The 14,004-nt window shown below is 47.4% G+C and overlaps 2 protein-coding genes across 5 annotated transcripts; both read right to left on the bottom strand.

Annotated features, from left to right (window-relative positions):
* Positions 1 to 5,269: 5,269 nt before the first annotated feature.
* On the bottom strand, positions 5,270 to 11,311 carry ikzf4 (IKAROS family zinc finger 4). 3 transcript variants are annotated; one of them, XM_029833738.1, is made up of 8 exons: positions 10,636 to 11,311; positions 9,453 to 9,507; positions 9,285 to 9,383; positions 8,918 to 9,205; positions 8,679 to 8,846; positions 7,889 to 8,035; positions 7,706 to 7,816; positions 5,270 to 7,549 (listed from the first exon to the last, which is right to left on the bottom strand). In XM_029833738.1, the coding sequence occupies exons 2-8, from the start codon at positions 9,490 to 9,492 to the stop codon at positions 6,789 to 6,791; spliced, it is 1,614 nt and encodes a 537-aa protein (XP_029689598.1). In that variant the 5' UTR covers positions 9,493 to 9,507; positions 10,636 to 11,311; the 3' UTR covers positions 5,270 to 6,788. The 3 variants fall into 3 exon arrangements, with proteins under 3 accessions (XP_029689598.1, XP_029689597.1, XP_011600715.2); XM_029833737.1 differs by lacking the exon at positions 10,636 to 11,311 and adding an exon at positions 9,629 to 10,612 and having other exon boundaries at positions 7,889 to 8,011; XM_011602413.2 differs by lacking the exon at positions 10,636 to 11,311 and adding an exon at positions 9,629 to 10,611.
* A 355-nt stretch (positions 11,312 to 11,666) lies between these two features.
* dnajc22 (DnaJ (Hsp40) homolog, subfamily C, member 22) lies at positions 11,667 to 13,957 on the bottom strand. Of its 2 annotated transcripts, none has more exons than XM_011621882.2 (4): positions 13,572 to 13,957; positions 12,595 to 13,193; positions 12,198 to 12,522; positions 11,667 to 12,109 (listed from the first exon to the last, which is right to left on the bottom strand). In XM_011621882.2, coding segments are annotated over exons 2-4 (876 nt in total). In that variant the 5' UTR covers positions 13,145 to 13,193; positions 13,572 to 13,957; the 3' UTR covers positions 11,667 to 12,108. The 2 variants fall into 2 exon arrangements, with proteins under 2 accessions (XP_011620184.1, XP_003963213.1); XM_003963164.3 differs by having other exon boundaries at positions 11,679 to 12,109; positions 12,230 to 12,522; positions 13,572 to 13,943.
* Positions 13,958 to 14,004: the final 47 nt, after the last annotated feature.

The following is a 14,004-nucleotide window of genomic DNA, read 5'->3' as shown; positions in this document are numbered from 1 at the left end:
GCCGCCCCCCCTGAATGTGTCAGAAGATGCTAATGTGTGCTGCAGCTTCAGCATTTCAGATACAACCACCAGCCAAGTGAACGTATAAGCCTGTCTCTGTGTGTCCTTCGCTTAATCCTATTATCAGCCCCAAAGGAGCTCACAAAACATCCCTGCATCCGTGCTCCCAACCACCCTGCTTACTCACACAAACACCCCATTTTATAGTGTACAAGACTTTTCTTTCTTTCTTTCTTTTTACTGCATTTAACAAAGGTGGGATGAGAAATTTAAAAAAGCAAAGAAGTAAACCTAGAGACCCCGAGTGACTGTGGGATAGGTTTATAACTTTCTCACACTACGGAGAAATACGCAAAAAGTAAAACCACAATGGACACTTGAACATCCCATAAAACCAGATCAAGGGATGTAACTGTAACTCTACGGATGCAAGCAAGCAAGAAAAACCTTCAGAAATATACTCTGAGGTTATTACACGGTCAGAAAACTCAAATTTAACAATTGGTGACTAAAAATAATGGACCACCCTAAAAACTTTAGCTTTAATACTGATCAGATTTCCAGATCAGTTGAAGTCCACTAACAAGTGAAATGCTTGAGTTTGGTCCATAATTGCACGATGTTAAAAATGATCCCGGAGATGTAAAACATAGAAGAGAGTGTGCTGGTGTGGAAATGATAGGAGGGATGATACGCGACCGTGTGCGTAAGGCGAGAGAAGGGTTCAAATCCCAGGCTGAGGAGAGAAAAAGTAAGCAGCGAGAGGAGTGGAGGGGGTGCTGCCTGTGGGAGTGCCGAGGAGTCAGCGATAATTAGCTCAATTAGTGACAAAGGCAGTGTAATAAATACCGACTTAGTGTCTGGGTCCCTGCTGGCCTCTCCCTGCGCGGCCCATGATGTGGCCCTGGCCTGACGGACAATTCATTAAACTGACAAAATACCCCACCGTCCAGGCGTGACGCAGCGAGTTAGCCCCCTACAGGCCGGGCTCATTGTTCTAATTGTCTGGGTTGGAGTCACTTTGTGGACGCCTCCTCCTTCACCCACCCCGTCTTCGCGCTCTGCCTTCAGAAAAGGCACAGAGTTAATGCCCCTACCTTACCCTGTAAGTAGGTGATCGGCAGGTTGGAGGAAAAAAGCAGTGAGAGCTCCTTGGGGTGGGGCAGCCGGTGGGGGAGGCACTGGGATTAGCGAATGGAGGTTGCCTGGGAGTGCTGGGAGCAGTACTGATCGGAATGTAGGAGAGATGAGTCCAGAAGCTCGGATGCAGGACAAAGCGAGAGTTAATAAGGAAAGATTGAAGGGGCTGGCGACAATGGGCCGCCACCCGAGTCGAGATGAAATTGCTTCCGAGGATTATTGGGAGAGGGTGTGAGTGTTGTAGGCTTTTCATGCGACTGTGTGTTTGGTTGGGCGTTAGTGTGTGAGCAGGGGAAGGGGGAGCGCTGGATTGATGGCTGCCCCTCTGGATGGGGAGCAGGGGACAGGGGGAGGCTAACCGGCTGTTCCCACAGTCTGTTCTGCAGCGGCCACCTTTGACACACGGGGCTGCCAGGCGGCGAGCAGGCAGCCACGGTAAGAGGGGCACAAACAAAACAACAGCTCCAATACATAAAAGTCAGGGACCGGAGGGCCGACGGATGAACGGTGCAGGTTGGAGGTCAGAAAAAAAGGAAAGAGAGAAGGAAAATGGCACAAAGCCGGTTTTATAAAGCAAAGTTATACAGTTTCGCAGTGCTGGAAGCTACTGTGCTGATGACACAAAGGCAATGCGTGTTCCCCGCTCAGTCGTTTCCAGGGTTTAAATAGTAAACATTTAAAAGCCATTTAAAAACACTCCAAGTATTCTAAACCTCAAAAAGCCACATTCTTGATGATAAATCAACCAGACGACAGTAAACATTGTAACCTGATATGACGTAATTCATCTAGAAATGCTGAAGTGGTGGGAAAATAGCTGATGTTTGTTGGCTAGAAGTGACTTTAACGTGACTGTTGCATGAATAAAATATTAAAATCAGGTCTGAATCAGTGGAACGTTGACACGTCTCATTGTAAAACCATAACACAACTTGTTGCCCAAGCTCAGTTTAAGGAACACCCACACACCGACTGGCACAGAAAACCCTCGACTTACACGTTCTCGAAGCGATTTAACTCCAATCGAATCGGATAAATGGCACTAAATAAGAAGTAAATCCATTACTTTCAACTATCAGCAGCAATGATTGAGTGTAAAAGTGAGCTGGTGAGCGCGCATGAGCCGGAGTGTGTATACGTTCGTGTGTTTGTGAGTGTGTGGGTTGTGCGGATGGCAGCTGGGAGGCAGACACGGTCCAGGAGAATCGTCCCCTAGCAACTGACCTTTTCGGCAGATGGCAGTTCCAGGGTAACAGCATCACAATGGCCGTGGCCTCCTTACATCTCCATCGCTTCATCATCCGCCGACCTGCCACAACCTGTCACGCAGGGAAGGAGGGAAGCTTCGAGTTTGGGTCCAGAAATGCAGAGTCACGCAGTGGAGCGAGTGGCGAGGCGGCTGATTTAGCAGCGATGCAGCTGACATTCTGAACCCGCTCTCTTCCTGTAACTGGGCTTTTTTCTTCACGTGGTGGATGAGGGGGAGAATGTCAACAGGCCGCTTAACCATAGTGAGCAGTCAGAAAGGTTTCTGTGGTCGGGCCGTGCCCCTGTGACGTGAGATGAGCAGCGAGTCCTGCAATTAAGGTGGAGCGGGTAAAACCTTTCAGGGCGGTGGAGCGCACGCGCGCTCGACACGCCAGCACTTTTGTGTGCAACGCCGCCGGCCGCTCACCCCTTGCATTTTGTGGTGAGGGCAGTTGCCTGTGGAGAAAACAAAGCTGGCCAGAAGCAGAGCGGCAAGAGACGACAGATAACCTGACGCACCAGAAATGGTTCTCCAGGTGGAAAAAGGGCACCAGGATGCGGCTCTGTGTATTCTGAGGATGATGACAGCCCGACAAACACTGTCGCAACTGCTGTAAACAGAGCTGGAGTCACAGGAAAACACCTGTCTAACTGGATCAGGCTGGATTTTTTTCCCCAGTAAACACCAACACAACATCTAACAGAGGACATGTTTCACTTCACAACACAGCTAATTGTGCCATTACCGGCCGGTCCACTTGATCACGGTCGACTCATTAAGCAGAAAATTGTTTCGGGGGCCATTATCTCTTATGGGCTAATAAAACAGGAGACAAAAAGTCGAGGTTTTGGTTTCAATTAGCAGCGTTTCGCAGCGACAGTGGGCGAGGGTTCAGCACTGACACAGCAGCAGAGGAATGCTTATTTGCTGCAGTTTAGGAGGTGAGTAGCTAGCAGGAACTGTGACACATTCCTGTGTCACGGGCTGTCCCACTCACCCACCGGCTGGAAACGCGCGTTGGCCTGCAGCTACACAGAAGCATGGAACCATGCCTCCGTCACACACACTGTGGTATCTTTGACGGAGAAGCGACTCCCTCGATTGGCACCGTGTGCGTACATTGCAGTGACCTATAGTTTAATTATTTGCATCGTGATCCATAAACCCACAACTGTGCGCAGCTGGCCGCGCCACCTCTCCGTCTTTCCCCCCGCAGGCTGATCCATTATCTGGATCCGCAGCATCTGGCATCCAAAGCCCGTAAAGAAGACATTTCTCTTGGCGGCTGATTTTACAGGAAGTGACACAGGGGACAGCCAACCACAGGAGCCACACATCATCCACTCTACTGTACAGGCATACTGAGGGCTCGCATAGGAGAAAGGCACACACACACACACACACACGCGCACACACACTGCTTCAATCTACTCACCCAAGCTTTGAGGCCTAATGGTTTCCAGAGCCAGCTCTGTCCTGTGCTAGCAGCATTATAGCCTCTAAAAGGTTTCTCTGGACCCCAAAATTACTACTGTATGACTGCAGTCCATGGCCTTGGTGGGTGAAGTTGAACACTAGCAATAATTGACAGGCATGGCTAATATAAATGCTCTGTAAATGTCAGCATTTTGGACGTTGCAGCTATAGGGAAAGGGTGACGCCAACTGAGTGTCTTACATTGGGCTCCTGCAAAACATCAACATTCTTTGTGTCAAAAAAAAAACAACCCAAAGCCTCAGTCTAATCATTAATTGAAGTCACATGTTCGGGACACATCTGCACTGAGCATCCACGCTCAGCTGGAGATAGGTTTTCTGGCATCAGACTAAGATAGGGTGGGGGCAGAGAACAGAGATAAGTGAATTACTTTTGAGAGCCTTTGGAAGAAGCGTGGTTACCTGTGTTTGCACTGCCACGTTCTGGGATTTTGATCAAGGGGTTTCCTGTGTGTCCTGGAAAGAAACCTTAAAGACACATAAACGTCTGAAAAAGCTGCTCACACGTTCAGCGTTGCCCAGTGTCGTCAGCAGGAGAGTGTCATATTCACTGTAGAGAAAACAGAAACACGCAAATTTAATGGAATCAGTTGAGTAAAGTCACGGCCTTCTTGGCCTTAGACAGGAATAATTTATTCGTCTAATAAAGGCGGAAAAAACGGAAAGAAAATTAAAGTAACGTTGTGAACGCCTGCCCTCTAGTGGAGTTAAACTTGAATTACAAAAGGGAAAGAAATATAATTTGTAAAAAGTATATAATAAATACCCAAATATAAATAAATAAAAAATTAGAGAGCCATAAGTTTGTACAAAAACACTGGAAAGTAAATAACATGATATCTCTCCTTAAAAGAGTTTTGGGTTGAAGCTTCAGTGAGGTTTCACATTGAGTCACCGTACCCTATAAATATCCCTTCTGCTTTCTTCCATACACCACGCTGTCTTCTACTGCTCCAGATCAAAGGTCAAAGTAAGAAACCATTCTCAAAGGTCGCTTCTGTGGAGAAAACTGCAGACAAGCTGGGACAGACAAGTTATAGAGCAGGTTTTCGGTGTAGCTCAAAATGGAATTTGTATGTGGGAGCGGCTTCACTGCAGGTGGAAAACAATCACACTTCATACAACAAAAGGTCAAAATATAAATACAAAGCAGCCTATAATCCGTTGTATTTGAACGTGTCGCTGAAGCCTTATGCATTGATTTTTCTGCTTTTTTTTAATCAAGGCACACAAGTTTTAATAACTAATATGTGTTAATTATAGTAAATTAGAAACATGTAATACTTTAAAATAACCTTTTTAAGTTTACTTAACACCATTACATGCAATGAAGATAATGCTGCCGACAAACTACAGATGTCACTTTTACAATAAACAACTTTATTGACAGTAAAAAGTCTGGAGAATATCAAGGGGCACGCGTTTGTAACTGCAAGGATATCTCCTGAAGCAACATATTTTGAAATACAGTAATGAGGCAGTTGTACATCTTTAATTTGAGGTAAAGTGTTTTGTCTTGTTACATCTTCCACAAAATATCGTACGACAATGAAAAGTTCACCCAAGGCAAAAATAATGATTATAATAATTAGAATAATAATAATAATAATAATATTCCATGCCTCTGTTTTAATATACATAAGTAACATTTCAAATCAAATTCACGATTTGGGGGCGGGGAGCAGAGAATGCTATATTCCATTCACACGCATTTTAAAAAAAATAATAATAATCCAAGTGCTTGGTAAGATTTGTCTTTTTTTCTCAGTTTCAAGTAATTTTTTCGTCTCGACTATGAAGCAGCAAACCAACAACGGCAAGCAGGAACACTGAGTTTGATCCCATTCGATTTCCCAAAATCAACATCATCTCCACACACGGTAGCAATAAGGTTTTCAGGTGCTGTAAAGAAGCAGGAGGTAACATTTCATGGACTTGAGGAATATGCTGGATAGGATTTGGGATATAGCTGATTAAATACGATGGCTAAACAAACAACACAAAGGAGAAGGTCATAGATCCAAAGGGATCTCTCAGGTCGTTTGTGGATTCGAAGGGTCAAATCTGGCTGAACCAGGAGCTGGAGCGGACCGATGAAGCAGCGCAGCGGGTGGAGGACGGCTCTGTTCAGAATCCATCGGTGCTGCATGATTCAAGTGCTTCAGACGGAGGTGTACAGCGGGGAGTCTGTGAGAAGGATCCCCCCACCCCACCACCACCCCTCGGGCCAGGAGTCTCTCCACCTCACAGCTCTTTGTCTGATCTGCACCAGCATCCTCAGCCTCACTTTAAAATCCAGAAGTCTGAACCAGGTGCTCAACATCTCGCTGTGCAACTGACAATGATTTCTCGCTCTGAGCGCTTCCAGACCGCCTGTAAACACTGGGCTTCTGCAGCAGGGCACTACTGAAAGAGTTAAGGCATTCCATTTCCTGTGCTCGATACCACCTCCTGAAACTGGAGGCTCAAAGCTCTCAGTGCATATTTAGCTCCCCTGACGGTACCCCCACCCCCCCATCACCACCACCACCAAAAAAACACCTAAAATATCAAAGCTGTCCTTCGCTGTCTTAAAAATGCTGAGTACTTTCGCGAAAGATGGCTAGTGGAGGAGTTTGAGCACCTGTTCTCTTCCTCACACTCTGGAGGAACCTTGAAGGCACTTTTGGAGCAAAACCAGCAGTTTTGCCAGATGAATTGAGATGGGAGTGCAATCAATAGTAGAATGTGATGTGCCGCTGAACTTTTAAAGTCAAAGAGAAAACATTTTTCTACTCACATCTGCTTCTGCTTTAATGCATATGCTGACTTGACTCAATTGGGACTCAAAGTGAGCGAGCTGGTGCAGAACAAACGCGAGCCTGCCGTTTTCCGGAGGGCAGCCGCCGCCTCCGGCCCGCCCCTTAGCCGACCTGGTGCTCCCCGCGGCTGATGTGCGACGAGAACTCGTAGCGGTCCTGGCTGCTGTAGCCGCAGATGTTGCACTCGAAGGGCTGGTGGAAGCCGTGACAGCCCATGTGGATGGTGAACATGACGTGGTCCAGGAAGAGGATGTGACAGTGGAGGCAGTGGAAGAAGCGCACGGGATGTCCCTCCCTGTCCAACACCTGCACAGTCTCCCTGGAGGAGAGGAGGGGGCTGGGACCTTTTTTGATGAGGGTGGGGGCTACGGGACAAGCTCTCTCCCACGCCGGGTCCTTGGCCTGGCAGGACCTGGCTGTGGAATGGCTGTGGTGCAAACCCCGGGGTTGATAGTGGAGGTGATTGCTGTTGGAGGTACTGATCTGGGCCGGAGCCCTTGTGCTCTGCTCCTCTGCCGTGCTCTCCGTGTCTGTGGAGTCGGGGCAGCCGTTGGGCGAGGCGGCATGGCCGAGGCCACAGGGCTGGTCCTCACGTCCCAGGGCCGTCGACCCGCCTCCGCCGTGAGCCCGGGGGCCCTGAGCGGACACGTTGCTATTGCCCAAAACCGTACGCAGCAGGAAGGCAGGATGAAGTGGAGACAGAGGAGTGGGCTCGTGGTTCTCCTTTTTACTCCTGTCCGTGTGCAGAGATGAAGCAGGAAACGCAGCGGCGGGCCGAGAGCTCATTAGGTCCTCGTCTTTTTCAGAGCTAGACGACAATTCACAAGGTGCTTCAGGCAGTTCAAACTCCATGTGCTTTTCTCCTGCAACAACAGTAAGGTTATATTTACAGGAATGTACGTAAATAGACTATAGACAGTCCGTAGACAATCTGATATAATGTGATAGAAATACGCATTTGCCCTCATTCTTGACGTGATGAATCACCACAGTGAGCCTTTTCAGAACAATAAACTAACCTAAAAACTTCTGGGGCATTGTCCTCTTGCGTTTGGCGATGGTCATCGCCAGTCGATCCACCTGCTGAATTTTCTCATTGGACTGATTCATTCCATCCATATTTAGTGCCCCTGCAAGAAAGAGCCATGAAAAAAGGTGTTCACCAACAACAATAAAGCAGGAAATCTGCAGGGCTGTGTTACCCGGTGCTGCCTGCCTCACGACGGCGGCCTGGCGGCTCTTCAGGTAGCTGTGGCACCGCTCCTGATGGTCCTCCAGCGTGCTCTGCTGCTTGTAGCTGCGACTACAATAGCTGCATTTGAAAGCTTTCCCCACAGATTGAGATGGGACTTCAGGTCAGAGGCAGAAAAAAATATGTCAAAAGTCAAATTGCTTCCTTTTTAAACCCGAGATCAGATCCGATGAGAAATGTGCATCCGAATGGAAAATGCACGATGACGGTCACTGACTGGCAGGTCTTCGCGGAAGGGGATTTTTTTTCCACAGGAAATCTGGCAATTTATTAGCTAAATTCCGAAGAGCGGATTCCCCCGTCATTTCCAGTTGTTCTGTTACTCATCGATACTGATAAAAAACCTCCAAACCTTCACCGCAACGCTTCGTTTTAGCGAACAGTCGGAAAGACTGACGTCATTTCGGCGAAATCTAGCTGCGCAAAAGTAAAGAAAAGCCGACGGAGATCGAACGAGGCGCCGCTCTGCCGAGATTTCATGCGAAAACCTGACGAACCTGTGTAAGCGAATTGAAAAAAAAACCCATAGGGTTTCCTGTTTTGAGAAAGTGAAATGTCACATTATGTCACGCTTTACAGAACATCTCTGGTTAAATAAGAAAGAAAAAAACACACACACGGGGCTGATTTCCTCCGAACTTCACAGGAAGCGGCCATTGCGACGTACCACCAGCGCGTTTGCTGTTGCCGCGCTGTCAAACAGAGCAACGAAAAGGTCCGTCGCGTCAGCTGTCGGGTACCTGCGTGCGTGCGTAGATGTCCCGTCAGGGCGTCTCTCCGGCGACAGGCGTAATTGCAGATGGGGCATTTGAAAGGCTTCTCTCCTGAGTGTAGCTTAATGTGGCGCAGCAGGTTTCCCTTCTGTGTGAAGGAGGCCCCACACTGGTTACACTGGAACGGCCTTTCACCTGTAAGCACGGCGAAGGAAATCACGCATGGCTCCATGAAATAGCATCCGTTCGCTCTCCGTCTACGGTACCTGTGTGGCTGCGCTTGTGCACCATCAGCACGTTGGGTCCGGTGCAGACTATCCCGCAAATCTCGCACTGGAGCTTTCCGTTGGGTAGTCGGATGGGTCCCGGAGAAGCGGTATTCGGGCTGGAAAGCTCGCTAGAACCGGCGGCCTTTTGCCTTCCAGGACCTGCGTCCACGGGGTCGCCGCCGACCTCCATCCGGCCGCCGTCCTCCATCCGGCCGCCGTCCCTTGGGTGTTCTCTGCCGCCCGGCGACTCGTCGTCACTGCAGAGCTCCACCTTGATGGAGTGGACTGCGTAGGGGTGAGGAGAAAAGGTGAGTGTTGGGAAGAGGCCGGCGAGCTGCGGTGAAAGAGGGAAACGGCAGCTGACCGCTGAGGGAATGGCGCGGCGAGGACTGCTGACCATTGGGAGATGTTGCGGAAGGGCCGCCAGAGAAATCCTGCTCTGCTGACGCCTGGCCTCCGTTACCTGAACCACATTATCCACATAAATAAACACACCGGTTTAAAAAAAAACCCATCTTAAATCCAGGCTCACCTTGTGCGTATGAACGTCCATTGCAGTCGCCAGCGTTCATTCTCTCACCAGGTGCCTGCAGACATGAGTTTTATTTTCAGCACATCGTTTTCACCTCAATAGTGATCCAGCCAGATCCAGTTTTGTAAATCTGTCTCACTCCACGCAAGAATCCCAACTACGTCAAATAGACTCACCATCTGTATGGACGGACAGGTTGACATTTCCATTTTCTGTTCTATAACTGTGTTTACGACGTGGAACTCTGAATAAACTGATCTAGCGCCCGCACAGGAAAGACATTGGTAGGAGGTTAATGGTGTGTAGAGGAGGAGTTTAAACTACTGGGGGTGGGGTGGGGGGGCACTGCAATATTGTATATTATTACAATCATATAACATTATAATGAAGTATTGGCAATATTAATCAAGCTCACTGTTGGAATTCATAGGATGAAAACTCTGAAATGCTATATTAAAGCAATCTTTTAAGATGCCGAACTCTTGTGTCTTATTTCCATCGCGCTATTGCACTGGATTGTGGTTAAATTGTGATTGTGCTGTTTTGTCCGCCGTCTGAGTAGATCACAGAGTGATGAATAATTAAGCTCATTAATCGGCGTAGAAATAAGAGTATTTCATTTTGATGTGGAGTTAAGATGAGAAGAATGGAGGGATGTAGACACCGGGATGTGCAATGCAGCACCTTTGGCTCGGGTGGATTACAGCAGTGGCCGGAGGAGACTGAGACGGGGAACAGGCAGCCAGAGGGAACATCTTTATCCTTCCATCAGCTCATGAGGCTCAACAGGCGCGCCAGTCACATGAGGGCACGGCGCTATAGGGAAGGGACGCGCACTAGCGCCGACGTTCCTCCCTCATCAGCGACTGCACAATAATAAAAATCAATCTCACGCAACTGATGAGACGACCCCGTTTAACCGCTTGTCGGTTCAATTGATTTGGAATTTCAGCGTTTGTTTGCTGGCAGACAGCGGAGACAGTGGCCAGACGCGTTGCTCGAGTTCCCTCTGGCGGGTTTTTCCTCACGAACGCGGCTGTCATCGAAGACCGAGCGCGTCAAAACTGGCCTGAGCCGTACATTGTTTCTCATGAGCCGTTGCTATGGCACCCGACCACACGACAAATGGCATTCACTCCACCAACTCCGCCAACAAGCCGCAAAACCCGGCCGGTGCTCCTACCAGACGATGCGGTGAAGTCCAGGAGCCTCTTCCGTACCTGGCCACCGATCGCCGTGGTCCTTTCTAACTGTCTGGATGGCTGTTTGTTTTCCCAGGCGACGACAGCATCTTCGGGATTTTTTTTTTTTTTTTTACCTGGGAATTCCTAACAACTTCCGGGCCCATGCTGGGATACAGACCAAATCATCGCGCAGCAGAGCTCCTGATTTAGTGATTATCGAAAGCATCGATGCGGGTCACCTCCGGACACAGACAGTTTCTTGGTAAAGGAGAACTGAAAAATACAAAACGTATTTTTGGGTGCAGAAAAGCTCAGTGCCGAGACGGAAGTCGGACTCTTGCGCGCAAACACGTCTGCTGGAGTTACGATACTTGTAAGGGCCACAAGGTGCCAGCCTGCAATAACTCACCCAATAATCTTGAAATCACACACGACCTCTTCTGGAGGTGCTCTCCAAAGATCCGTTTGTTTTTATATGAATTAGAATATTTCCCATATATCGTTTCCCCATATATTTTGACTTATACAGTCGTAGCATAGTATATCCCACCCGCGGCGCTACTGCTGGGCCCGAACGGGCCAGTACCGCTATAGTTCTCGTCGTACATCCCCCCGTAGCCACCCCATCATGTATGCAGTTTCTGCAGGGGGGGCATCATATTGATAGTAAGCAGAGGTAACATAATATCGTATTCGTAATGGGAGACAGGGTTCAGCAGCCCAAACACCCTCCCTGGACAGGCTGCAGAGGCACTGTCAGTTCACAGGGAAACACTGGAACAGAGATGAAGGGGAACCTGTTATTATTTTTATTTACTTTATTTTACCTGACCCCTCTTCTTTTCTGGAGGCGCAACGCGTTGTTATGATGAAACCCTTTGGTTTTTAATTTTTGGAAGATGAAAGGTCAAAGTCCTTCCGGAATCCGGAACATCGCTAAAATTTAATCAGCTCTTCTTTGGTCCGGAAACTTCCTTAAAATAAACTCTGTAATTTAAAACTTTTTAATTGCTTACAGTAAAAAAAAGACTGTCATATAATCTCATTTGCGAAGGTAATAAACCACAATTTTACATACTTATTTCGTTTTAATCGGAAGCAGTTATATATGAAAATCAAGGCCCATTGTGTTGCGATGGCGTTGAGTACACCCTTATCGCCACAGGGTGGCAGCACGCTGCCGTTTTAAGATCAAATCAACACTCTTACTTATACCCTCGTTAATGCGTTGGTTCTTAAAGTAGTGATAGTCTCAGAGGTGAAAACTATCCCAGTCACTAAAAAAATAAACAGGAATTATCTGCCATGCTGAGTTCTGTGCCTTTGCAGAAGTACTTCATAAGCCCTGTGGATCTTCATGAACGTGGCCTCAGCATCCTTGCTGGGGTTGTGGTCTGGATGCCATGTCTTGGCCAGCTCCCTATAGCTGCGGGTTATATCTTGAAGAGAAGCCTCCACTTCAAGCGACAGTATCTGCAACACACAAATAGTGAAGAACCACTTTACCGATATCTTCAGCCCAATGGGGAATCTGGAGATGCACATCAGCATCTTAACTCACTAGTTCTGCCCTTCCAAAATCAGACTGCTTACTTGCAGTGCGTCTTTTTCCTCCGTGGTGTATTCTCTCAGCAGTATTTCGAGCACCTTCCTCCAGGCTTCTTCATAGTACCCACCTCCAGTAAAAAAGCAAAAGATTCGGTACGGCATCAAAAGCATGAACTCCACCACACTTCGGAGCCACGGCAGGAACCAGAAAATGTCCAACAGGGCTGCAACACAGTCAGACAGGTAGTACAGTGTGGCCGTGGTGTTATGAAAAATGCAGTAACCCAGCGGAGCAGAGAAGGCCAGCCAGACAAGACCCAGTCTGTACAGCCGTGGACCTGTTGACAAGATGGAAATAAATGTAATGTTAGAACATTTTAATGTTAAAGAGCAGCATTGTGATGTCTCACCGAGTTGCTTTTTGGTTCCAGGTGCCGCTGGAGGTTTATACCTGCGGTGCTGTGCAGCAGTGACACTGGCGACTACGCTTATAGGGAGGGGGGATAAGGTGCTGCCGTAGAATATGGGGGAAGTTATGAGACAAGCAGTCAGTGTTTTCGGGAGGTCTGAGGTCTGCTCTCCAGCACTGGAAACCAGGTGTATCCCAGCACCCACACTCAAAGGCAGAACGATCAGGTAGAAGAAACTGAGGGATTTCAGTCCGATCATGGCCACCACACCAAAGTAAATCCCGACACACACCTGCCCGGCAAATCTGAAGGGGCCAGTGGGTGGTGGGACCGTGGTGGAATGTTTTCTCCTCATTTTCTCTGCATCTTTATTGGCTTCGTGAACATATGCAGGGATACGAATGATCTCTCTGGCCCAGCCAATCCCGAATCCTCCCAGGGTCAGCATCCATAACAGAGCATGGCTGTCTCTCTCTAAATATAAATGGTGAAGACCCAGAGGTCCACCCATTGCCCAAAGGGCATAGGTGACTATCACGCTTTTGACCATCTTGGCTCAGAACCTGCGGTGAATATTATCCTCCATCGTCCATGAGCATCTGCAATAACGTCAAATCATCATATTTTCCATTGGGATCTCCAAAACACACTATCAAAGGTTTTGTATTGCAAAAAGTCATAATATCATAGTGTAGTGCTATTTCCAAGCATGTGCAAAGGGATTTTTAATCTCAGTCTGGTTAAATACTATCTTACATAAGAGAGATTTATTTCAGCTTATGATTATTGTCATTGGATAAAAAAAACGTATCGTGTGCAATGTACTTTATTTTTAGCAAATACATGTGCCTCTAAATAATATAGTTTCTAAATAGACCTGCAGCTTCTTTACTGGTGCTATTAGTTCTCTATTAGATTTGAGAAACAGAAAATATAGACACTTTAGGCCATACTGAAGTAAAGATTGTTGTACTTACAGAATTTCAATAGTTTCCGCTCTCTTCCTTGAGGCTTGCGAATGACGGAACATATTGTTGCCACATTTGAACTTTGGATCTTGACAGCAGATAATGCTGGAGTCATAAGTGCAGACCGTTTGATCATCTGTGCTAACAGCTAAATAATCTTGACGCATAAAAGAGCAGCCCAGTTGCCTTTTAAACTGACATTAAAAATTCAGACCTATATTTGTGACAGGGAATGTTTTTTGTTTGTTTTGTTTCAGGCCTCATTTATATTTCAGTTTTCTATTCAAACAAAAAGCAAGTGCTAGATGCTTTGGAAATTATATACCATTATCAGCTGGTGTGGACATTTAACGGGTACATAACTATTTAATGTCGTGCAGACTTTGGATTTCAAACGTTTTGATGCAGATTTCTCATTGTGTTAAACATTGTGTTATGTAGG

Source organism: Takifugu rubripes, chromosome 3 (genome assembly GCF_901000725.2).
Source record: "Takifugu rubripes chromosome 3, fTakRub1.2, whole genome shotgun sequence".
Classification (NCBI taxonomy): domain Eukaryota; kingdom Metazoa; phylum Chordata; class Actinopteri; order Tetraodontiformes; family Tetraodontidae; genus Takifugu; species Takifugu rubripes.
The sequence above is the reverse complement of the archived record's forward strand: the minus strand, read 5'-3'. Positions and strand labels throughout refer to the sequence as shown.